This window comes from Dreissena polymorpha, chromosome 2 (genome assembly GCF_020536995.1).
Source record: "Dreissena polymorpha isolate Duluth1 chromosome 2, UMN_Dpol_1.0, whole genome shotgun sequence".
NCBI lineage: Eukaryota > Metazoa > Mollusca > Bivalvia > Myida > Dreissenidae > Dreissena > Dreissena polymorpha.
This window is the reverse complement of record NC_068356.1, coordinates 106,609,427-106,636,027: the sequence shown is the minus strand read 5'-3', so window position 1 is coordinate 106,636,027 and position 26,601 is coordinate 106,609,427. Positions and strand designations below refer to the sequence as shown.

The window sequence follows — 26,601 nt, the reverse complement described above, 5'->3', positions numbered from 1 at the left end:
ATTGATAAATAATCATATTATAACGAAAAATAAACTTTTTTGAAAAAAAATATTTCACTATCAAATATATATATATATAACAAGGTATCCAACTCAAAATCACCCGAAAATGGGGTGCATCGCTTGAACAGCCATAACTTCATCAAGTATGCAGCGACTTTCACGATCTCGGTCTTATTCAACGCAGAAATTAATTTGATCGCCAGTGAAGATAGGCTATGTTTTCTTATCACTTGGTGCACACATCCCTGATCTGTCAATTACCCGTTGTGCCCAATCTAGCTGACATATAACCATACTAGTATTTTCTCTTTAAATTCAAACCTCCTCTAGAGTCATACTTAGTATATGATACATTTCTGTGAAAACTGTGTTGTAGATGATAAACATTTTATTATGAATTTACTTTGAAACTTTAGAGGAGGTTTGATTTCAAAGAGAAAATACTAGTAGGTTATATGTCAGTGACTGACATGTAACCATAATAGTATTTTGTCTTTGAAATCAAACCTCCTCTAGAGTAATACTTTATCTTACATTTCTTAATAAAGGTTTTTGATTTTCAGAGGTTGTTTTTCCTTCTAAAACATTATACATTTCTGAAATCTAAAGCTTAAAACATGTGTGTCAGTTTCACACTTCAAAAAGGTGCTGATTTACTTGTTATATAACATACATTTATAGCGCAAAATCACGTTTTTAAACGCATTAAAACTCACCTTGAACAGTGCTCAATAAAAAAATATACATTTGGCAGGGGCAACCCCTCCCGCACCCTCCCCATTGGGCCCCCAGTCAAACTTTCTTGTGTATGGCCCTGGATGCTTCATTTCTTACTTAACCTTATATTATAATAACATGGTGCATTTAAATTTATTAAATCTATCAATATTGTTTAACCCAGTATATATTGGATCAAATGGAACTGTAACAAATGAGGCAGTGAGTGGATGAACAGATCAAGCACACGAAACACATCTTTTTCGTGAATATTTACGCAATTATTGATTAATGTTGACATTTTACGCAGACCGTTACGTCTTAGTATTCTTTGCGTTGTATCTGTTTCCTGGGACTAGTTAAGTTATTTGCCTTGTTCCTGTTCGCGCTTAGTTCAAAACAAACACAACTTCGAAAGCTGCAATATTAAAATGAACCGTGATACACCCGATAATGAGTGGGAACTTAGTAAAGAAAATGTTCAGCCCATTAGACAAGGCAGAAAACTGTCGAGTTTAAACGCGGGACTAAAACAATACGGCGGTGTAGAAGATCAGCAAATTAAAGAAGAGAAACAGTATGTGCTTCAGTTTATTATATATAAATTATAAAGCCTCATCAGGGGTGTGAATGCTTGATTTTAATACCCATGCATGGCACGCTCCAAACCATATTAAATTTCCTTTCATTTATTAAGGTTTTCTTCTCAATTAAACCATTTTTTTATTAAATTAATTATTCCATCTACAGTGCTCACACTGGCCTCCAGAAAATAATAGCCATCATGTTTTCCTTAAAAAAATAATAGCCAAAACAGACGCGGACTTTTCCGCAAAACGGTACTGAAGGCAAAAAAAACAACAATGATTTTTATTTTATCTATGTTTTATTAAATGTTTATTCAGGGCTTTCCTTTGACCCGAGCTCCCGGGTTTTGACGCTTGAAAACTACAGAAGACCCCTTTTTGACTCTTGAGAAAATTACGTCATGCGTCACATTTGACCCGGGGGAATATACTGACTTGCGTCAACGAGATCAAAAGTTGTTAAGACTAAGCGATAATTGGCTCGGGGCGGAGTATCTCATTTAGTACACGCTAATCGTTAACGCCTGTTTCCAATCATCGAAGCACAAGTCCACCCAGTAGGCGGAGTTTGGTTAATTAAGAAATCTAGTATTGACCAATTAAAACACTGCTGGTTCGATGACGCGTGTATTAACTTTCCATTATTTATCATAGCGTTTGTTATCAGCTGTTTGCGGAAAAGACGTGTATTAAACCCACCTAGTTGCAATAATCCAACTCCCAGCTATTGACCCTCTGAGCTGTACGTATGTACTCATAAAAGCTCAGAGCATTTAAGAAGAACTATAAACCCACCAAAACAGAATGGACTCATTCGCGTCCGTTTTAATAATATTCAATATAAAATAATAACATCCATATCCACAGAACACCGTAAAGCATATTTTGAGATATTTCCAGAGTATGGCAGAATGTATTTCCAAAGCTAAATGCACCCATCACTGTTTTACTTCATGATTGCTCAGTTCAAAGACGCGCGAAAGTTATGCTGGCATATGTACTGTCTACAACGTCAAATTACACGCTTTGCATCAAAGTTGCTAAAAATAACTATGGAACCGATATAACTGACCTTGTGGCAAAGTGACAATTTTTGCATGAGCTAATTGATTACAAAATACATGTAGGCGTAATAATTGACCGTTTGAGAAGGCATAGAAAACGGCGTGTTTGTCGCACGTCTTCAGTGAAGATGGCACATGAAATAATTAAAGGGCGTCGGAATTTTTGATGGGATTAAATACGGAGGCACCTTTATCGGCGAGTAGAAATAATTTCCTTTTATAGTTTACCGATTTATATAGGCTTTTGTGTTTAGGTACCACCCGTATGTTGTTGTTTTTTTGTGATAGCCAGCGGAAATGTTTTTTTTTTCACATTTTGTATTTCATTCTTAATTTAATAGCCACGCGAAACGGTCAAACAAAGTTATTGGATAAAGTGTAATTGTGCAAAGTGTAATTGTGCTTGTGCATTCGGAAAATGTCGCAGAGAAACCTTTTCGAATTCGGAATCGGTAGTAACTCTGAAAGTGTGTGTAAGACGCCAACGACAAAGCGTACTTTAGATCTAAATGACAGTGCTCCTAACACCCCCAAACGTGCGAAAGTAGAACATATGACATATTACTCTGCTGTATACATGAAGTTAATGTTGTATTAGAATACATGTTGTGTATTTATTAATCATTGAAATATTGTGTTTAAATGCATAGTGTTGTAGTGACAGTAAAATGTAAGAAATAAATGTTAACATACATGTATCTTTTAATTTGTTGCTTTTTATATATTATATCTCAGTAATTTGCTTAAATTGCAAAAAATCGTTGACTCTCCTGCGTTATTATTAGGACTCTCAGAAGTTTGATTTTGACTCTTGAAAATATGGTCCCAAGAGTCCTTGACTCTTGAGATTTGAGGTCTAAGGAAAGCCCTGTTTATCTTTTGGATTTAAGTTATAATTTATTGTTAAAAACAAGCATACTATCAGCGTCATTTTCTAAAAAAATATCATGGCTTTACAATAAAGAATCAGAGCTCCAGATAAGGATTTGTGAAATTAGTAACGGTACTGCCACTGACAGAAAGAAAAGGAGTAACGCTTAAAATCAATTAGTACCTGTACTACCATATCCAAAAATACAGGTAGTACTGTACTACCCGTGTTCTTGGATATTGAAGGGTGAATAACTGACTTTACAGAAACATTTGCAGCAATTATAATAAATATATGTAGCTTCTTAAACAGTTACTGTATTATGTTTTCCAATCTGAATTATGATGCTTATACAACTACACATTAAAACTCATGACTAATACTATTTCTTCATTTTTCTAGACAAGAAAACACAAGCAAACTAGTAAGCTAAGTAAATGAACACTTATTTCACTGTCTTATCCGTTTCCCATCGTGTTTTCTAACGCTTTACGCCACCGATGCAATCAAATCGTTTAATATCGGGGCGACAATGTCTTTTTCTGGGTCTACAGATTTAATGTCAGGATGGTTAGAAGACACCGTATGTAGTCATTATATGACAACAAAGTGTTGTTTTGAGCCGCTTTCGGTTAAGCCGGCATTCAATTGCGCGCAGACATATCGTTTTTGACGAATTTACAAGTTACAGGAAATCACGCCACAGAATAGACAATAATATATGAATCCAGTCTTCAACTTTTCGGTAATTTAAATTAACGAAAAGCGCCGTTCGGTTAGAGACCAACAAATCACGCCGTGCTGATGCAGACGTACAGCTAGATTTTTTTCGTAAATGCGTAAAATGGATATTAATGTCGTAATTGTACGTCCAGTTTATAAAAATAAATGCGTTAATCTTCATGAAAAAGGCGTATTTACGGCTGTACGGCCCTTATCTGGAGCTCTGAAGAATACAATCAAGGTTGTGGGTGTGACATAACAAACCAGACTCAGCTACAGTAAACTTTACAACAAGCATAATATCACTTTAAAACGAATTATATCAGTTCTTTTTCTTAGAAAATATTATCGTGACTTTATAGAATACAATCAAGGTTGTGGGTGTTACTTTACAAACCAAACATCAGCTGCAGTTACATACATACAAGCATACGGCCCTGACTAACAACGCTGTTGAAATCGTTTGTTTCTTTATTGCAATCGCGAATTGCTTTACAACGATTAAAACAAGAGATGACAGTTAAATGATTCATAAACAAAACTTGCAAAATTGGAATTAAAATCGGTGAAATGAAATGTATTTTTAAATTGTAACGACAAATAGCCGTAATCACGGGGATACTTAGTTGATAGCGATTAAATAATTATTTCATCAAGCAATGCTCAACGTAATCTAATTGCAGAAAAAAACGGCGTAAAAAACAATACCAGCAAACAATTTTCACTGCGATTTTCGATAATGACTATAAAATAATAATTGGGGAAAAAATAATGAAGATCTAACCGTTACTGAGAATTGGTAAAGCACGGGGAGAATAAAGAATTTTTCTGAAATATATCACTTCTGTCGGACACTGATTGAGAAAAACGCTCTAGGCCACAATGTCGCAGAAGTTAAATGACGCGTTTATGACAATACACAGGGTCGAGTGTGTACACAGTAATCTCGTTATCGATTTGTCCTGCTTGATGGCCCGATTTACACACGTTTCGCACTTGCTGGAAAACTTGTAAAGGCAATTTTTATTTATGTATCCGATAAATAATCGCCATTTTTTTCTCGCCAATTTTAAGAAATAATAGCCAGTTGGATAAAATAATCGCCATTGGCGATAATGTCTGGCAGCATGAGCACTGCATCTAACATGAATAAAGAAGTAATGGTGATAATGTTTAATTCTAAGATTCAATGAAATTAATTAATTGACTTAAATATTTGACAAAGTACTCTTAAGAAAATAGTAGCCTAATAATAATATTTTAAACAAATGCACCAATTTTATATGTTGTAACTAACACAGTTTATAGAAAATACATTGGTTGAATTGCATTCGACAAAAATCACAATGTCATCTTTCATTTACATACTTCATTTTTAGCTCGGCTGTTTTCGGAGAAAACCCGAGGTATTGTCATAGCCAGCTCGTTGTCCGGTGTCTGCAGTCCGGCATCTACCGTCCGCCATGCTAAAACCTTAACATTGGCTCTACAATCAAAGTGCTTCTACCTACAACTTTGAAACTTCCAGTTTTTTTTATGGCAATTTTGGGGCTGATATTCGTCCCCATTCCCCTCAAAAAAGAGTATATATTTTCTCCCAATTTTGTAGAAAATTCCCCTCCAGAAGTTAAAAAAAATATTTTATTTTTTTTTAAAAAAAGAACTCTTATGATAAATATATCTCAAATTAATTTCATAAACAACTAACAAAGTATATAACAAATTAACATGATTTTGAATTATTATAAAGAGTTATATTAAATTAGTTTTTCCCACATCATGCAGCGGACTTTTCATATGAATTGCATTTTTCCCAAAATGACCAGGAAAAGACCTGATGTATCTATATTGTGTCAATATTTGTTGATAAAAACATTCCACTTTGGTCCATTTTATTGATAATAAATGCTCAAATTTGCCATTTTATCGATTAAAAAATCCCAATTAGAGTTGAGATGGCTAGGAAAACTGAGACTGTGCATGAAGGCTAAACTGTCTGAAACTAATGTTGAAAAAATCATTGATATATATTTAAGAAAAAGGAAAGGGAAATTCAGCTGTGAATATTACATTCATACATACATGTGTATTCATATAATAAATATCATAACATATAAAAGAGTGAATTTTTAATTTTCCCCTTTTCCTAAAAAGTGACGCGTTTTTCCCCTTTGGAAAGGCCCCCCCACCATTGCCCTATTTGTGAAAAAAAACACTGACTTCATATGTAGATGCACCTTGATGAGTTATACACGCCCCAACCATTTTTGGGTCACTAGGTCAAAGGTCAAGGTCACTGTGACCTCTAAAAAAAATCTGAAAATCTTTCATTTATCCAAAACTGCACCCGCAGCAGTGCACCAATTATGCGGTGCTCTTGTTTTATTTTCACGTCAAAATTGTGCTGCAAAGTCAAAATTATAACCCCAAAATATCTGCTCACAACTTATTTTCAAATATGACAAAAGCAAATGACACTAAAATGTCATTTAAAAATTGGGGATGAATTGTCCTTTGGGGTCCAAGAAAATCAAATTCTAGGGGTGAATTGTCTTGGGGTGAATAGTCCAAGATTCCCTATTCCCAATGCAGTGATTTTTTTGTTAAAAATTACTGCCGATATTCGGCTGCTTCCCAATCGCAAAAATCAACATTTTTTTCCCCCCAAAAAGCCCAAATTTCCACAATTTTTTTTTTTTTTTTTTAAAGAAATAAGTCTCTTATGACTTATGATTCCTTAACTCTAGATCTCAACTTTTTATTTAAACATCCTAAAAAATATCTAACTTTAATTTAGTCCTTTTTGTGGATAAATAATTTCCAAATTGGCCACTTATATCAATTAAAACAATCTCAGTTTGACTAGACTCCTTTTCCCAAAATGGCTAGAAAACACCCTGAACATGCATTCACTTAAAAACAATTTTAGTTCTGTTACTTATAATCATATTTATAATGCTTAATTTTTCCCAATTTCATGGTTTATCACACTATTTTTCCCAATGTCATGGTTAATCGCGCTAATTTTCCCAATTCAAATACCACAGGCTGTAAAAAATAAAAGCAAAAAAAATTACTGCAATGGAAAAAAAGTATTTATTTTTCCCAAATAGGACCTGAAAATTCCCAATTGAAGATTTCAAAGATGATATTTTAAAATACATAAAAAATATCAACATTTACCATTTTACAGTATAAGCACTATAATGGGGCATGTTGATTTTCTCTTTTGACATATTTCTTAGTATTGTGGTAGTCTGCATTTATAATATAAGTTTAAATACAATTCACCGTACAATTTTTTCACATTTATTGTCCGATCTTCATAAACACTTGGTCAGAAGATTTGTCCCAATGATATATTGGATGAGTTCAATAATGGTTCAGGTTGGTTAAAAAAGATTGGTGCTAGGGGGCAGGGCATTTTTAGCCCACCTGAGCACAATGTGCTAATGGTGAACTTTTGATCGTCTTGTGTCCGTCATGCGTTTTACGGCATCAACATTTCCCTTGTTGACACTTTAGAGGCCACATTTATTGTCCGATCATTATGAAATTTGGTTAGAAGTTGTGTGCCAATGATATCTTTGACAAGATAGGAAAACATACATACTTAAGTCTTATTGCTGTGTTTTTTATGAACTTTGTGTTGGGATTTTTTCTTGCAATTGTGAAAAGTAGCAAGTATAATCCTCTAATTGGTAAAATTCGCGCTGTGAAATCCCCAAATTGGGAAATTGGAATTGTGAATTGTGGGTAATTTGAGGTCTTATTAATTACAAACATGTCAACTGTCTCAATACATGTCAACTGTCTCAATCGCATACATGCAACCTCTCCCATCTTTATCCATTACTCTATAATCCAATATATGCAGATTTCCATTTTTAAAAGCAAATTATGGGTGGTTAATAAAGACAATACGAGTAGTCAAGAATGTCAATAACACAAACGTTTGCAATTTTCGAAAGTATCAAATGAATTTCTGCATATGATTCTAGATTTGATAAATTTAGTGCCCAATCAAAACAGTTGTATTCCAACATGCGTAAATCACCTGACACGGTTTGCACACGTCGTGTGCAGCTATTTTTGGTTACAACTTCTACATGAAATAAATGTATTTCTTTTTCCTGAAAAAAAGGGCATGAAAATTGGCGTTGATGTATTTATTTGTAAATAAAAATTTCGTAGCGGGTAGTACAACATTGAGATAATTTTAAAAGTTTCATTGTGAATTTCAACTAAACTTCCGGGGTATCTCACGAATTATTTGACATTGACATTTCCTCTTAATAAAATATAATTGAAACACGCTGTAATGTTACTGTTATGCTGTTTCAGTTCCTTCATTATTGAAACAATTATTGTATTGTATACTGACTGCACACAAATGTTGTAACATACTGATGCCAGGGTTTTTTATCTGATTTTGGGGAAAGGGCCTGGCCTTTTTTGAGGGGAAAAAAATCGCGCGAAACGTCGAATTTTGGGGGAAAAAATTGTGCGAAAAGCTGGATCTTGGGGAAAATAAGCAAAGTCTAAAATAATCAATTTAACATATTTTACTGTTTTTAAAACAAATTCAAGGCAACAGATAATTTAATTATGCAAGATTTTTCTAGTTTCTACAGTGGATCAGGATAACTTATATATTTAAAGGAAAAAAAAAAAAAACATTTTTTTTTTTTTTTTTTTTTTTTTTTTAGGGGAAAATGAAATCTAGGGGAAATTTTACCAGCTGAGGGGAAAAAAAATCCGAGGGGAAAGGGCCGATTTTCGGCGGGTCCCAAAGAAGGAAAAAAAAACCTGGATGCAGTACGTAAATTCAGACAGTACTTAAGTCGGACACAAGTAAATAAATGATTTAATACTCACTTGATTTCTTTGAAACTCAATATTTGTTGATAAAAGGGCAATTCATGAATTGCATAGATAAACACCTTGAGAGTTAATAGTATTTATCATCTAAACGCTTTATTTACGTTTCGGACTTTACGTACATTCCGAATTTAAGTACGCATACATGTGCACATACAAAATTGCCAGGTTTGGTTATTTGATTAATTGTACTTTTTTAGCTCACCTGAGCACAACGTGCTCATGGTGAGCTTTTGTGATTGCCTTTTGTCCGTCGTGCGTCGTCCGTTGGGCGACGTCAACATATGCCTTGTTCACTCTCTAGAGGCCACATTTATTGTCCAATCTTCATGAAATTTGGTCAGAAGATTGGTTTCAATGATATCTTGGATGAGTTCGAAAATTGTTACGTTTGCTTGAAAAACATGGCTGCCAAGGGGCGGGGCATTTTTCCTCATATGGCTAAAGCAAAATCTTGTTTACACTCTTGAGGCCACATTTATTGTCTGATCTTCATGAAACATGGTCAGAAGATTCATCCCAATAATATCTTGGATGAGTTCGAAAATTATGCCGGTTGGTTGAAAAACATAGCCGCCAGGTAGCGGGGCATTTTTCCTTAAATGGCTATAGTAAAACCTTGCTAACTCTCTAGAGGCCACATTTATTGCCCAATCTTCATGAAATTTGGTCAGAATGTTGGTCTCAATAATATCTTGTTTAATTTCGAAAATGGTTACGTTTGCTTGAAAAAACATGGCTGCAAAGGGGCGGGGCATTTTTCCTTATATGGCTATAGTAAAATCTTGTTTACACTCTAGAGGCCACATTTATTTTCTGATCTTCATGAAACTTGGTCAGAAAATTCATCCCAATAGTATCTTGTACGAGTTCGAAAATGATGCAGGTTGGTTGAAAAACATGGCCGCCAGGAGGCGGGGCATTTTTCCTTATTTGGCGTTAGTAAAACCTTGTTAACACTCTAGAGGCCATATTTATTTCCAATCTTGATGAAATATGGTCAGAAGATTGGCTTATTGATATCTTGGATGAGTTCGAAAATGGTTACGTTTGCTTGAAAATTATGGCCGCCAAGGGGCGAAGCATTTTTCCTTATATGGCTATTTAAGGATATAGTAAACACTCTAGAGGTCACATTTATTTTCCGATCATCATGAAACTTGGTCAGAAGATTTGTCTCAATGATATCTTGGATGAGTTCAAAAATGGTTTTGGTTGCTTTAAAAACATGGCCACCAGGGGCAGGGCATTTTTCCTTATATGGCTATACATGTAGTAAAACCTTGTTAACACTCTAGAGGCCACATTTATTGTCCAATCTTCATGAAATTTGGTCAGAATATTGGTCTCAATGATATCTTGGATGAGTTTGAAAATAATTTTGTTTGCTTGAAAAACATGGCTTCCTTTGGGCGGGGCATTTTTACTAATATGGCTATAGTAAAATCTTGTTAACACTCTAGAGGCCACATTTACTGTCCGATCTTCATGAAACTTGGTCAGAAGATTCATCCCGATAATATCTTGGATGAGTTCAAAAATGATGCCGGGTGATTGAAAAACATAGCTGCCAGGGGCTGGGCATTTTTCCTTATATAGCTATAGTAAAACCTTGTTAACACTCTAGAGGCCACATTTATTTTCTGATCTTCATGAAACTTCGTCAGAAGATTTTGTCCCAATAATATCTTGTTATCTCAGGTGAGCGACTTTGGGCCTTTCAGGCCCTCTTGGTGTTTAGATTACATTTGTTTAGGAAGGCATAAATAGAAGGAACACTCATATTGTTCCTTTTTTTTTCAGTTTCTTTGAGACAGAACTGAGAACATATTGTGGTGCTGATCCAATAGAAGTGTGGTACAGGTAAGTGTTATACAATCAATGTGGTTAAGCCACATTAGCCTTAATTCAGGACAATATCCTTCAAACATTTGGGCACTGTCAGACACAATATCTGAACAAGGGCTTGTCACAGTAGTGCCAAATCCCCGCCGAAATGTGTTTGCTTGTATGACATCATTTGTTTTAGAGAGTAGAATAATATTTGTAAAAACAAATAAATGGAGATAATTCATTATGCTCCGGACAAAAATTTACTTTGAAATTAAATAAAGGAAGATAATTCAAACACTAAGGTAGATAGAATTATGGTTCTTAATCACTGCACTTCTCCTACTTGCCATCTGTTTTTATTTCAAGTTTCAAGTAAATCCCTTCAGTAGATTAAGAGTTATGCTCCGGACAAAAATTTACTTAAAAATTATATAAAAGGGGAGATAATTAAAAAACTAAGGTAGATAGAGTTATGGTTCTTAGTCACTGCACTTTTCCTACTTGCCATCTGTTTTTATTTCAAGTTTCAAGTAAATCCCTTCAGTAGATTTAGAGTTATGCTCCAGACAAAAATTTACTTTAAAATTATATAAAAGGGGAGATTATTAAAAAACTAAGGTAGATAGAGTTGTGGTTCTTGGTCACTGCACTTCTCCTAGTTGCCATCTGTTTATATTTCAAGTTTCAAGTAAATCCCTTTAGTATATTTAGAGTTATGCTTCGAACAAAATTTACTTTAAAATTATATAAAAGGGGAGATAATTCAAAAACTAAGGTAGATAGAGTAATGGTTCTTGGTCACTGCACTTCTCCTAGTTGTCATCTGTTTATATTCTTAGTTTAAAGTAAATCCATTGAATAGATTTGGAGTTATGCTCCGGACAAAGTTTCGGCCGGACGGACAGGTCCAATTATTATATCCCCTGCAAAAAATTTTTCGGCGGGGATAAAAAAATACATTACAAAAGTTTGATTGAAACAAGTGTCCATGTCTAACATTTTTACCAAATGTCAGACAAGATAACAATCTAATCAGACATTGTGTTATTAGAAGTGTGTTATTAATTGCATTAAAAACAAGCGATGTGTTTGTGAAACACTATGTCCCCATATCTTTGACCTTGAAGGATGACCTTGAAATTGACCCCTTCACCACTCAAAATGTGCAGCTCCATGAGATACACATTGCTATGTTCAATATTCAGGGCCCTCAATCTATCAAATCTGCCGCCGAAAAAAATGTCCCCGTCTGAAAAGTATATTTTCCCCCCTGAAAAACTTATTTTTTCCCCCAAAGAAAATGACCAAAAAAAATGCTGATTTCTAGCTGAAAATTCACTCCAATATATCACGGTCCGTTATATTGCTTTGTCCTATTTATCACAAATAGGCTATGGTTACGGCTCAAAAAAAAGTGACGAGCATAATCCATAAATAACATGTTTTTATCTGAGAATTTGCCGAGATCAAATCAGTTTCAAGCTAGTATTTTACCCTTTTTCCACCCTCTTTAATTTTCTGTTTAATCCGACATTCATAATCCAGTTTTTACCAGATTGTTTGCTTTAATTGTACATCACTTTAACACCTGTGTACTGCGACAAACAATAACTCCACTTGCCAAACATCACAGGTCATTTCGGGTGTTACCATTCTCTCTTGAATTAGCTTTGAACTGACGAAACACACCAGTCCACACATGAAGGTTCAGGGGTTTTTTTTAGAGAAAGGGGAAGACGCTGGACGCTGGGTGAAAGGGGAAAAAGAGTGCGAAAGAGACATATTAGGGGAAAAAATAAAAACTGTTCATTTCAATGTCTATAACTCATCAAAAGAGGCTTGTCTCTGTCCTTTTTGTTCTTAAGCACATTTAACACGTATTAAAGTCAAAGTCCTTAATAAAGTTGCAGGTGTAGATCTAATAATGGGAACTGTTTTCAACTATATTTCTGTACTGGGGTCTGGGGACGATGTCAATTTTGTGATTTCAATTTCATGATGAATGGGTTGCTGATCTTGATCTTCTACAGTATTGGAAGGGAAAGGATCGGCAGCTGCTGATTGTCTACTTTCACTTTCACAATGTTCGATGTTGATTACCTCAGAATGCTGCTGGGTTATAACGGTTTTCGATGATTCTTTCTTAAAAAATGCCTCGATGCGTTCAGTATCTTCCGAGTCAGAATGTTTTATTTTGTTTGTGGAAGAATGCCAATTGTGAGACATTTTTTTCTGTTTTCACGTTTATATCTTGGCTTGCATATAGCCCGGATGAAAATTCGACTAGTTTCCGGTAATTAATTGACGAAACACGCTTCTCGCGCATCCAGTAAAATAGTCACATGATTATTACGATTAGTTGCCCAGTTTACATGACGTAATTTAAGAGCTATATTTAGAATAACTGGGATTCCCAGGTTTTTTGTGTTCGTCTGGAGAGAGAGAGAGCGAGATCGTTGTACTTGGTGCAAATTGGATAATTGTCGAATGCCAAAAGGAAAAATAAACATTTCTTTGAGGGAAAATGTCCCCTCATCCAAGCTTTAGTGAGGGATGAAGGGGCATTATTGGAGTATAGCCGGAGGCTGAGCATGTATAAATTAGCATATCGTTCTAGCGACTCGCTCTTTACAGAACCGGTTTAACCGATTGAAAATCATTTAATTGAGCGAACCCTATGACGTCAACAACCACATTTCTCATAAGTTTAAAGCTAGGCGTTTTTTGTGAATACCCGTATCATGGGAGGGAATCCAATACATATGGGATTAAAAAACAATCTTCATAAAATATGTAAAAGGGTTGGGTTTATACATGCTCAGCCTCCGGCTATACTCCAATAATGCCCCTTCATCCCTCACTAAAGCTTGGATGAGGGGACATTATTTTCGTATAGCCTTCAGCTTCACATGTATAAATTAGCATCTTTAAAGACAAAAAACGCCTGCATAAATAACAATTAGAACATATACTCAGTTTAAAAAAGAACAAATCAAAACCAACACTGAGCAATACCATATGCAAGAAAAATACATTTATTTTCCCAAATTTCATTGAATATCAAATTTGTAGGATACATGTAAATATCAACAAATTCAATAAGAAAATGAACATATGTAGCCTAACAACCACAATTATTGACATTACTGTAACAATGTCATAATGATGAAGTATTCATAAACAGAGAAAAATCCCGTCCTAATATTTAATTAAACGTTACTTTGAAAACACGCTGTTTACAAAACTTTTTGAATCAACAGACTCCCTCAAATAGAACTTTTTAAAATTCTTATCTGATGTCCAATCAGCTGTACTTAAGATGTCTTTAAGTCTACAACCTTTTGCATATGCAGCTGATGTAGAGGCACTTCGAAATGAATGTGCTTTAAAATAATCAGTGTTTATACCTGAAAGGTCCAACACACTCTTTAGCCATCTAGCAATAGTACTTGATGTAACTGCTTTATAAGTCACATAAGAAATGAACAATTTTGAAGATTTCCTAAGTGGTTTCGTAACTCTAATATAAAACAACAAAGAATGCAAAATGCATAATTTTTCATCCTTAAAATGTTCAATCTTCATAACATAAGGTCTACCTAACTTGGTAGTTTTCAATAAATTAGGCAACACACAAATAAGCACAGCCCCTTCTTTTTTCATACAAGACAAATCCATAGAAATCAAAGTTTGAGCTCTAGGTGCATTTCCTAATGCCAAAAGTGCAACCACTTTAAATGTTAACATTTTTAATGATAAATTACACAATGGATTCAAAGACTTTAAAAAATTCAATACAAGAGTAACATCCCACACAAACTGGTATCTAGGTACTGGAGGACGAGAATGAAAAACTCCCTTCATAAATTTCTGAATTAAAAAACAGTCTTTACACCACTTATTTCCAAAAAAGGGTAATGTTTGCATTAACATTGATTTATGAGTGTTCAACACAGAGTATGACTTGTTAATAGACCTTAAATGCTCCAAGTATTGAAGTACAGTTACTTCAGATGAGTTAAAGGGAGAAGTTTCCCTGCACATACACCAAGACATCCACTTCCGCCATGCAGAATCATACTGTTTGAGAGTTCCTCTTCTCCAGGCAGCCAAGATGATGGTTGTAGTCTCTGATGAAAGTCCTCTACAACGGAGGGCCTCCCCGATACAACTGCCGCGACCAAGTCGAGTCTCTTTGACAACGGGTGAACTTGTCCATTGTGTGGTAATGTCAGGATGTCTCGATGTCTTGGAAGTCTGACCGGAAAATCAGAAATAATTTCCATTAAACAAGGAAACCAAGGTTGTGTCCGCCATAAAGGAAATATAACAATTGCTCTGTCCACAGCATCTTCTTTAATTTTGCAGATTACCTTCCCTACTAATGAAAACGGTGGAAAAATATATGGTTTAGTATCATGCCATGACATATGAAAAGCATTAGCAAATATTGCACCTGGCTCTTGAAACCATGACACAAATAGCTCGGTTTGCTTGTTTAACCTTGATGCAAATAGATCAATCAACGGTGTAAAAAACTGACAGCAAATTCTTTCAAAAACCTGTTTCTTTAACATCCATTCTGATGAATCAGAAAAATTTCTGGAATAAAAATCAGCTTCAACATTTTTGACACCTGGTATGTGAACGGCTGTAATAAATATGTCCCTTTTAATACACCAATACCATACATCCCTGGCTATAGAGTCCATAACACTGCATGTCATTCCACCCATATCATTAATATACTTGATGGCGGTTACATTATCTGATTGGATTTCAATATGTTCATTACAATAGTCTGAATAAAGGGATTGCAAGACATTAAAAATTGCCATCAGTTCCAAAATATTTATGGATAATTGCATTTCATTTGTCGTCCATCTGCCATTAGCATATTTATTATTTTGGGTATTCACACCACCCCATCCTTGAAGAGAAGCATCAGTCTTGCAATGACAAGAAATGAGTTTTGGTTTTATGCTTTTACCATTTTTGTCTCGCACATTGTTAAGCCACCAGATAATGTCATTTCTGGATGATATTGACAACTGAATACTATTGTCAAAGTTTGAGTCTGAACACAAGCCAGTAAGCTTGTCTCTTTCTAAAGATCTATAATGTAAAGGCGCTTCTAACACTGCATTAAATGCATTAACTAACAACCCAATAAAAGACGCTAAATGTCTTACAACAACTAATTTTGTTTTTAACAACTTTTCAGCTTGTTTACGTATTTTCTCCAACTTTTCTTCTGTTAAAAATACTCTGAAAAGTACAGTGTCAATTACAAACCCAAAAAACACTATTCTTTGTGTGGGAACTAAAACAGATTTCTTGTCATTGATAGAAAATCCCAGTGATGTAAGAATATGGACAACTGTATCAGTATTGTTTTTGCAAGTCTCTTTGTCTTTATTCATTGTTAAAGAGTCATCAATATAGTACGAACAGCGTATCCCAATCTGACGAAAATATGAAAAGACTGGTTTCAACACTTTAGTAAACACATATGGTGCCGATGCTAAACCAAAACACAAACACACAAATTTATATAAATGGCCATTCCAATAAAATTTCAAAAACTTTTGACTTTCCGCATGTATTGGTATATGAAAATAAGCTTGCTCCATATCAACAGAAGTCAAAAAATCATCTTTTTGCAATAAATCAAGAACCACCTTAAAGGTTTCTTGTTTAAAATGATTGTATTGAACAAACTCATTTAAAAACTTTAAATTTATAACAGGTCGATATTTCCCGTTCGGTTTTGGAACAATAAACAGTGTTGAAATAAACTCGTTTGGTTCGTGTATAGTTTCAACAATGGCACCTATGTCTATCAAGGTCTTAATTTCTTCCTCCACAATCTTACCCTGTTCACTTATAAAGGGAATTTCCAAAGGCACTCTTTTTTGAATAGGTTGTTTATCAAAAACAATCCTGTAACCACTGACAGTATCTAAAACCCATTTATCTGAGGTTAATCTTCTCCATGAATCAATAAAGAACTGTGTCTTACCTACCATCGATCTATTTTCCACTTGGGGATTGGCCGTATCCACCTCGTCCTCGAAAACTGCCACCTGAGAGACCCCTTCGAAAAGGTCGCCCGCCTCTCTGTGGGTATGGTTGGAAACGGCCTACACCAGCGCCACCATAATTTGAATAATTGGAACTGCCTCTGTATGGCCTGTGAGTTGGACGTAGAGTCTTTGACTTCCACCATGGTTTTCCTGATCCTATATTAAACATTGAGTCACAGGCTTTCAGGTCTTTTGTAACATCATCTCCAAACAACTTGGTAGTGATTGGCATACTAACATTGCATAGTGATGCATACTTTTTATTCAGGTGTGGCCTAATACCATATCTGCGTTTAACAGAAATATTGTATTGCACTTGACCCATTAGAGTAAGGGCATCTGCAATATATTCCTTGCATTGAACTTTAACATTTGACTTTTTAACTGTTTCTGCCAGCTTGATAATGGGAACCATAGCAGCAGTCAAAATTGCCTGCACATCTTGCAGCCCCTTATCTGAGGCATGGCCTTTTCTATCCATTATACGCCACACCTCGGCATTAACAATAGGAGGGCAGGCTTTGTCAAGGTTCCCAGGAATTTTATATTTAGAAACAATTCCCTCAATGTCACAAGGTGTACTACAAGCTAAATTAATCATATTAGCAAGGGAATCAGCAATATGTTGACCCTTCTCCATTGCTTTGGTTTTGGGAGGCGACCATTCCTCGTCAGAATCACTATTGGAAAAAAGTTCATTACAAATTTTCCTTGCCACACTAGAGCCATGTTCATTGTCCGAAATGTGTTCATTATCCGAAATATGTTCATTGTCCGAAATGTCATCTCTATCAATTGAGACTTGAATATTGGGTCTGTCATAAAATGGTCTTCTGTCAGATTGCTCGGCAACTAAACCAAGCTTTTGTTTCAATACCAAAAGGTCTTCAGAAGACAAATTATTTAAGTCCATAGTTTGTTTTTTACTTTTCGAACATGAAGGCTTTTGCGAATCCGGTTTAGGTTTCTTTTTACTTTCAGGTTTGGATTTTTTAGAGGATTTTACAATCTTTTTCCCTTTCACCGGACTTTTATGTCGTTTTTCGGTACAGACATCGTCTGTACAAACATCAATTGTTTGAGCAACGTATGGCGTGTCGACAATGTCGAAACCAGAAAATTCAGTATCCGACGAGTCGGATAGTCTGAGGACATCGTCCCCACGAGTGCTGGTCATTTCAATTCCCAAAACCAAAGCTCTGGACAGCGTCCTTAAGCGCACTCAATATAAAATAAAAATCACCAAGTAAGACTTACCAACCGAACACGTGGTCCAAAAGAAGAATAGAATTAACGTGCACGATGTTGTCGCTTCGAGCGCTAAAACGATTATGAGAAATGTGGTTGTTGACGTCATAGGGTTCGCTCAATTAAATGATTTTCAATCGGTTAAACCGGTTCTGTAAAGAGCGAGTCGCTAGAACGATATGCTAATTTATACATGTGAAGCTGAAGGCTATACGAAAATAATATTATATTTTGGTGAAAAATGATATTTTTGGTGGGGAAATTGCATTTTGAGGGGAAAAATTCTGGTAGGGGAAGACGCCGAATATCGGCGTCACTTTCTTAGTAAAAAAACCCCCTGAGGTTTATACAATTACAACTGTAAATGTCACAAGTCATTATTGACCTATCACAACAAGGGGTGCGCATTAGATACAGTGTAAACTACTTGCTTTTAATTTAGAGGTAAAGATCCCTCAGTTTGTCAAAATGCACTACTATTAAAGCCCATGCTTTCCATGAGGATAAATGACGTCATTTTGTACATGGGTCTAATTTGTGCATGCTTTCTTGAACAATAAAACGTGACAATTGCTTTCGGATTACAAAATTAATTAAATTAAACCGTTAACGCATTTAAAAATACTTACATGGAATAATAATTTTGTTTTATACCAATTAATAACATATGGATATAACACATACTTCAATAAGGTAGGTAAATAGCATGTTTTGAGATTTCCAAACTATGCTAATGCATACATAAACATGCATGAATAACCTGACAATTTGTATGGAGCGCTGGATATATCACGGTTGCGATCTTTGGACCCCTTCAATCGCGAGATATTGGAGTTACAGTGTATTAAAACAAGTTTAAGACAAACTTTGCATGCAAATGGACACAGCACTAGCTTGTTTAAGGAACAAAAAGGACATAATGGTGGACTTTTGAATAAGATTACTGTTATATAGATTGAGTAAAAGTCCGCCTTTCTGTCCTATAGACAGTCACATGTTTATAACAGTAAAACACAGTTATTGTTTTTTGTTATAAAAATCCCCCCATTAACAAAAAATTCCCCCTTATAAGGGCTGCAGACCGCTTCCCCCAAAGTAGTGTGAGGGCACTGATATTACAAAAGTGTACACTAAATGAGCAATTTTTACCCATATATTTGACCTTGAAGGATGACCTTGACCTTTCACCACTCAATATGTGCAGCTCCATGAGATACACATGCATGCCAAATATGAAGTTGCTATCTTCAATATTGCAAAAGTCATGGCAAAATGTTAAAGTTGGAGCAAACAAAGCAACAAACCAACAGACAGGGCAAAAATAATATGTCCCCCAGTATTATGGTAGGTGACATAACAATAATGTGAAACAATTCATTGTCACAGTCAGTGCTCCAGCTAGCAATAAATAGAGGGGCGCCGCGCCCCTCTAAAATTTGACCCATTAAAAAGCGCCCCTCTATTTTCCCATCAAATGCCCTTTTGGCGAATTACCTTCTATCATAAGTTTCCAAAATCCGGTCACTCGACTGTTGTAAATTGCACAATCTCACAGCGGGGTACACATTATCTGCTAGGCATAAATAGCCAGTATCGATATTTCCGTCGCTGTTGACACCTATGATAGACACCTGTGTGTATTTAGAGAGTTATTGCCGCAGGGAAATAACGTTGCCATGGATGGCACGCGCTGTAAGCCGGTCGTATTATTTGTTAATTGCACTTTGTGTAAACTAGACACCGTGAAGGCGCGAAAAACCTGATTGAACTGAATTAATTTACGGGTGCAAAGAATATATTCGACTTCCCGATATTACATGTCGCTATATAGCAAATCTGCTGTGTATTTAGGATGCACACGTCGCTGTCAAGATTTTGTCTTAATGCACAAGGCCAATTTAAATAATGACTAACATTGGTCATTTAGGCTTGTTGAAAGCAATTTGATAACGTCACATTTTTTTAATATTAATGCACGCACATGTGCTTTTAATCCCATTTGAGATTATTATAATTGGCCGTTTTTTATTTTGCTTTTAATTTATTGTAACCGTTTGTAAAAAATATTTAAATAATGCCGTTGAATAAAAGTGTCTTCGCAAAAGAGAATGGAATGAACAAAGATTTATTTATATTGTAAAAACTATTCATACTGTAGTCATAACATCATTCGTATGTGCAATCATTGTCTGTGAATTATTATATTATAGATACATGGTTCATACAAAAGAAACAAACCGTAATCAGGGTCCTACACAAACACATCTTAATTGACACGTAATTGGCACTTAATTGGCAGTCGTTTCGAAACTATAATTTTAAGTTTGACTGTGCGAAGTCATGTGGCCCATGTATTAAGGTGTGAAGCTCCTTGTGATGCAAATTCTCGCATGCCAATTTGAAATGTCACAGACAGCAGTCGCCACAACACTTCTAAAAAACATATATATTTTGTTGCTTTTTAGACAAGAGTTATACCCAAATCGAATAGTCCAAAAACGCTGTCTAGAAAATTATTACAATATTGAATTTTCAAAATCTACGGCTTGTCAACAATCAAATTGTCAAGAATTGACGACATATTCGTCAAACATTAGAAAGAATATTTCAAGAAAAGAAATTGTCAAAACATAGAAAGAATTTAATAAATTGTCATTCACGTACAACATGCCTTCTTCAAAGCGGAAAGCAGAGGAAATGGAAAGGGAAAAGCTGAAAATCGCCAAGACCAACCAAAAGATTACTAATCTTTTCAAGACCTCGGGGGCGGCTAAAACCTCATCACCGCCGACAGCGACATCATCGGAGGCGATATCGTCTTCATCGGTGGCAGCGGCAACATCGGGGGCGGCTAAAATCTCATCACCGCCGACAGCGGTAACATCGGAGGCGATATCGTCTTCATCGATTGCAGCGGCAACATCGGGGGCGGCTAAAACCTCATCACCGCCGACAACGGCAACATCAGCGGCAGTGTCAACCCCATCTAAGTCCGGGCATCGCCTTGGGATGAAAGACACATGGAAGACGAAATACCCGTGGGCCATCTTCATCACATGTGCTGATCAGAATGAAGGCACAGTCGACGTAGTGCTCTGCGCATTGTGCAAGCGCCATCGCATCCATGGCAAGAATGGGAAGAAGACTTGGTCGGAAGATGGATATCGCCTTCTTCGTGATGACAAGCTCAAGGACCACCAGGACAGCGACCAGCACAAGGAAGCGATTGGCATAGAGCTGAATTTAACGATTCAAGAGGCTAGCGAAAAGATGACATCCGTTGCGACAGAAGCTATCATCGATGCGCTTCGATGCTTGTATTTTTTAATTTCAAACAATTTGCCACTCGATCTCCTGAAGAATGTCATGGACCTATGTATCGTGACAGGGTCCACTACACTTTCGCAGTTCAGAAAGTCCAAGAATGCCACATACTCCAGCTGGGACATCATAAATGAACTTCTATGCACGATCAACAAACACGTCGAAGAACAAGTCACTGGAGAAATCAAATCTAGTCCAACCTACTCACTGATGTGTGACGAGGTCGCCGATAACAGATCCATCAAGCACCTTGCCGTTTGTTCACGGTATATTGCACAGAGCGGGGACATCAAGACAGCGTTCCTTTTTGACAAGGAACTTCCTGTGGCCAATGCAGAGACGATTACGACAACTCTGCTGTCGTCGGTGGAAGAACTTGGACTACACACCAAGGACATGTCTTCGTTTGGATCAGATGGGGCTGCTGTGTTTACAGGGAAACGAAACGGCGTGGGGGCAAAGTTGAAAGAAGTGAACAGCTCGATGATAACTTATCACTGCCGAGACCACCGCCTGGCACTGGCATGCCGTGACACATACGCAAAGATACCCGCCATGAAGAAAACGGACAACCTTCTGGAGAACATCTACAAATATTACAAATACAGCTGTCCCAACACTGCAAGCCTGAAAGAGGTACAAACGGCATTTAAAGAGGCGCCACTGGCCATCAAACAAGCGAAACATCATAGATGGCTGAGTCACGAGGCGGCAGTTACATCCATCGTGAAGTCGTACCAGTCGATCGTGGTTGACTTAGAAAAAAAGACCATCAAAGATGACCCTGTAGGTAATGGGATCCTCAAGGAACTGAAGAAAACACAAACGCTACGATGTCTGCTCTTCCTGGCCGACACGCTGCCGATAGTTTCGACTCTGTCAAAATTTTTCCAAGGAGAGAAAGTTAACCTGGGCCAAGTTAAGATGCAAATGGAGAAGTCACTTCGCCTGCTTCAAGACAGCAAGGAGAAGATGGGTCCATGGCAGAATAAAGAGAAGACCATCACAGAGAAGATAGGACTCCACATCACCAGCGATGACGACAATGACTTCAAGACAACCATCAAGACGCCTTTCCTAGACATGCTGACAGAGAACATCAAGAACCGTTTTGAAGACAGCGATATCATCGAGAATTTAGCAATCCTGGACCTATCCCTTGAGGAGAACATTCCCGCCATGTACGGACTGAATGAGATGGAGGATATTGCCAGCCACTTCAACATAGAGCCAGAGGATCTGCAACTACAATGGGAAGATTTCTGCCAACTGATGAACTTGAAGACGAAGGACCAGAGGACCATGGACAACATCATCAAGGACTTCAAGAGAGAAGATACCGGCCTCATCTCACAGTACCCACTCATTTACAAGATAATGAGCACTGCCCTCGTGCTTCCACTTTCTACTGCCGAGGTGGAAAGGGTATTTTCCCAATTTAAATTGATAAAGACAGCCCACAGGTCCTCTCTCAAGACTGCAAACTTGACAAAAATAATGAACATTAAGTTGAATTGTTCTGAAGAAATGTTTGACAGAATCCTGAAAGGTGTGGCCAAAGACTTTATGGGTTCAAAGAAGAGACGCTTTTGAACTATTGTCAGTTTGATTCATTAAGAGGTTATGTTACACTCCTGGTTGTTATTGCTAATGTGATCTATTGACTTTGTGTTTTTTTTGTCTGACAAAAAACACAAATTCTATATTGAATAAGTATTACAGTAGGTGTATATTTCTATTTGTCTTCATATCTTCATTTTGTCTTCATCTTGATTTTCATTAGTTTTCTCATATTTGAACATGTCTTAAAATTGTTTTTGATTATCCAAAATAAAAGTTAGATATTATTGAATCCTGTTCTGCTTCATGATAATATAAGCGATGGTACAGCCATATCATAGGCTATATTTATGTAAATTAATACAAACACTAGAATAGCAATATATTTATTTTCTTTATTGCAAAAAATGAGGTACAGCATACAATTGATGAAATGCACTAAAGTTTACCATTTATAGTATAACCTAAGTATATACTTAAGTATATTAATAAAGATGCCCTTTTTTCCAAAACTACGCGTGAAATGTGCCCTTTTTGGGGAAAATCCCCTCTATTTTGAGAAGCTGGCTGGAGCACTGACAGTGTTTCTTTTTCATCATATTGAGAATGGGTTCCTTTTGATTTGGAAAAATGGAGGCGTTTTTAGTAAAACTTTTAATATCATTGGGAAATAAGTGTTTTGCTAACAAATACTTCAAAACTGAAAATAAAAGTGTTTTCAATATTATATTTACTAAGCTTCAACTTATAGAGCTGGATGGGAACTAAATATTGAAATCTAAAAAAATACTCTGTGGTTTGAATCTTTCAATTAATTGAAATGATTGTTGTTAAGATGCCAGGTCCATTTTTGATATGTTGCTTGGTGCATTATAATGATTGTTGCTTTGTTCATTGGCTCATTATGGTATTGCAGTATACTTAATGTGGAAAATTTTATTGATGTTATGTCTGCAGGTACATATTATGGGCGGAGCAGACATTTCCGCGGGGCGGGCCAGAGTCTGTGCTCACCAAGTTGCTGGAGCGCTGTGCCCGCCAGTTCAAGGACACAGAGAGCTACCGAAATGATGAGAGATACATCTATGTCTGGATGAAAATGGTATGCTGTACAAAAGTAATCATCTAAAAGTCCTACAAGCAATTTAAAATGATTTTTAGCACAATAAATTCTCCTGGAAAGCTTTTATAATTGCCTTTTGTCTGTTGTCGTTGTGTGTCTTCAACATTTACACTCTAGAGGTCGCATTATTGCCCAATCTGCACGAAACTTCAAAAAACAAAAATTCTTAGCATAGTTTTAAACTGGGTTATGTGTAGCCAGGACTAAGTCTTCAGGTCAGATTGAAGAAAATCATGTGAAGATTCTAAATGCCTCATTTATTGCCAAATCTCCATAAAACTAGGTAAAAAAACTTGTCCCAAGTATACACGCAAGAGTTTGAAGCTTGGTCAGTTGGGATAAAAAAACAAAAGGTCACATGGTCATATGAAAGAAAAAAAATTGTCAGCACTAGTGGCCTGATTTGTTGCCAAATCTCCTTAAATATATTATCTTGTTAACAAAATGTTTCAATTATTCATTATACATTTTATGGGTATTTTCACTTGCAGGCAGATATGTGCAACGAGCCCTTGGAGATGTACAATTTCATGTATGTACAGAACATAGGGTGTGAGCTGGCGTGTTTCTATGAGGGCTGGTCATCCATGCTGGAGCAGGTTGGCAACTTCAAGAAGGCTGATGCAGTGTTCCAGATGGGGCTAACTAAAGGGGCCCAACCACTGGACACCCTCAAGCACAAACATGAGTAAGCACTGACACATTTAAGTGCAAACACGAGAAAGAACTGACACATTAAAGAACACACATTAGCAAGAACTTGCACCCTTAAGTACAAACATTAACTAGAACGTACACATATTTCACACACGAGCAATAACTGGCACCCTTAAGTACAAACAGGAACAAAAACTGACACAATTTAGTACAAACACAAGCAAGAACTGGCACCCTTAAGTACAAACATGGTGAGCTTTTGTGATCGCCTATTGTCCGTTGTGCGTTGTGCGACGTCAACATTTGCTTTGTTAACTCTCTAGAGGCCACATTTATTGTCCAATCTTCATGAAATTTGGTCAGAAGATTTGTCTTATTGATATCTTGGAATAGTTCGAAAATGATTACGTTTGCTGGAAAACATAGCTGCCAAGGGGCGGGGCATTTTTCCTTATATGGCTATAGTAAAATCTTGTTAACACTCTAGAGGCCACATTTGTAGTCCGATCTTCATGAAACTCGGTCAGAAGATTCATCCCAATAATATCTTGGACGAGTTAAAAAATGATGCCGGTTGTTTGAAAAACATGGCCACCAAGAAGGGGGGGCATTTTTCCTTATATGGCTATTGTAAAACCTTGTTAACACTCTAGAGGTTGCATTTATTTTCCGATCATCATGAAACTTGGTCAGAAGATTTGTCCCAATGATATCTTGGATGAGTTCGAAAATGGTTTTGGTTGCTTTAAAAACATGGCCACCAGGGGCAGGGCATTTTTCCTTATATGGCTATATATGGCTATAGTGGAACCTTGTTAACACTCTCGAGGCCACATTCATTGTCCAATCTTCATAAAATTTGATCAGAAGATTGGTCTCAATGATATCTAAGATGAGTTCGAAAATAATTATATTTGCTTGACAAACATGGCTTCCAAGGGGCGGGGCATTTTTCCTTATATGGCTACAGTAAAATCTTGTTAACACTCTAGAGGCCACATTTACTGTGCGATCTTCATGAAACTTGGTCAGAAGATTCATCCCGATAATATCTTGGCTGAGTTAAAAAATTATGCCGGTTGGTTGAAAAACATGGCCGCCAGGGGGCGGGGCATTTTTCCTTATATGGCTATAGTAAAACCTTGTTAACACTCTAGAGGCCACATTTATTTTCTGATCTTCATGAAACTTCGTCAGAAGATTTATCCTAAAAATATCTTGTTATCTTAGGTGAGCGACTTTGGGCCTTTCAAGTATTCTTGTTTAACAAAATGGCAGCAATAATCCTTGTTTTTTTTTATTATGTTTTTATCACAATTGGGAATTTTATCATTTTTATACGCCCGTTTAAAAAAAACGGGACGTATCATAGTTTCACCTTGGCGGCGGGTGGCGTCCACAGCAGTGTCTGCTCTCTAATTCAAATAGTTTTCATCTGATCTTCACCAAACTTGGTCAGAAGTTTTATCTAGACAATATCTAGGTCAAGATCGAATACGGGTTATGCTGGGTCAAAAACTAGGTCACAGGGTCACTAAGTGTATTTTAAGTATATAGCATGGTGTCCGCTCTGTAATAGAAGTAGTTATCATCCGATAATCACCATACTTGGTCAGATGTTGTATCTAGACAATATCTAGGTCAAGTTAAAATATGGGTCATGCAGGGTCAAGGGGTCACTTAGTGCATTTCAAGCATTTAGCATGGTGTCCGCTCTCTAATTGAAGTAGTTTTCATTTGATCTTCACCAAATTTGGTCAGAAGTTGTGTCTAGACAATATCTAGGTCAAGTTCAAATATGGGTCATGCCGGGTCAAAAACTAGATCACGTGGTCACTTAGTGCATTTCAAGCATTTAGCATGGTGTCCGCTCTTTAATTGAAGTAGTTATCATCTGATCTTCACCAAATTTGGTCAGAAGATG

At 36.4% G+C, this 26,601-nt stretch overlaps 2 protein-coding genes across 4 annotated transcripts in view; one reads left to right on the top strand and one right to left on the bottom strand.

The window, feature by feature from the left end:
- Positions 1-1,075: 1,075 nt before the first annotated feature.
- The window catches only part of LOC127869968 (uncharacterized), a 93,347-nt gene continuing 67,821 nt past the window's right edge, over positions 1,076-26,601 (top strand). The window contains exons 1-4 of the mRNA XM_052412627.1: positions 1,076-1,297; positions 10,650-10,709; positions 23,855-23,999; positions 24,512-24,708. Of these exons, the coding sequence (XP_052268587.1) occupies positions 1,152-1,297; positions 10,650-10,709; positions 23,855-23,999; positions 24,512-24,708 (548 nt within the window). The 5' untranslated portion in view covers positions 1,076-1,151. The remainder of the gene's footprint in view (positions 1,298-10,649; positions 10,710-23,854; positions 24,000-24,511; positions 24,709-26,601) is intronic.
- Positions 13,692-18,221, bottom strand: LOC127868393 (uncharacterized). Of its 3 annotated transcripts, XM_052410141.1 has the most exons (3): positions 18,023-18,221; positions 16,706-16,921; positions 13,692-14,936 (listed from the first exon to the last, which is right to left on the bottom strand). In XM_052410141.1, the coding sequence occupies exons 2-3, from the start codon at positions 16,706-16,708 to the stop codon at positions 13,896-13,898; spliced, it is 1,044 nt and encodes a 347-aa protein (XP_052266101.1). In that variant the 5' UTR covers positions 16,709-16,921; positions 18,023-18,221; the 3' UTR covers positions 13,692-13,895. The 3 variants fall into 3 exon arrangements, with proteins under 3 accessions (XP_052266101.1, XP_052266100.1, XP_052266099.1); XM_052410140.1 differs by lacking the exon at positions 18,023-18,221 and having other exon boundaries at positions 16,702-17,969; XM_052410139.1 differs by lacking the exon at positions 18,023-18,221 and having other exon boundaries at positions 16,706-17,966.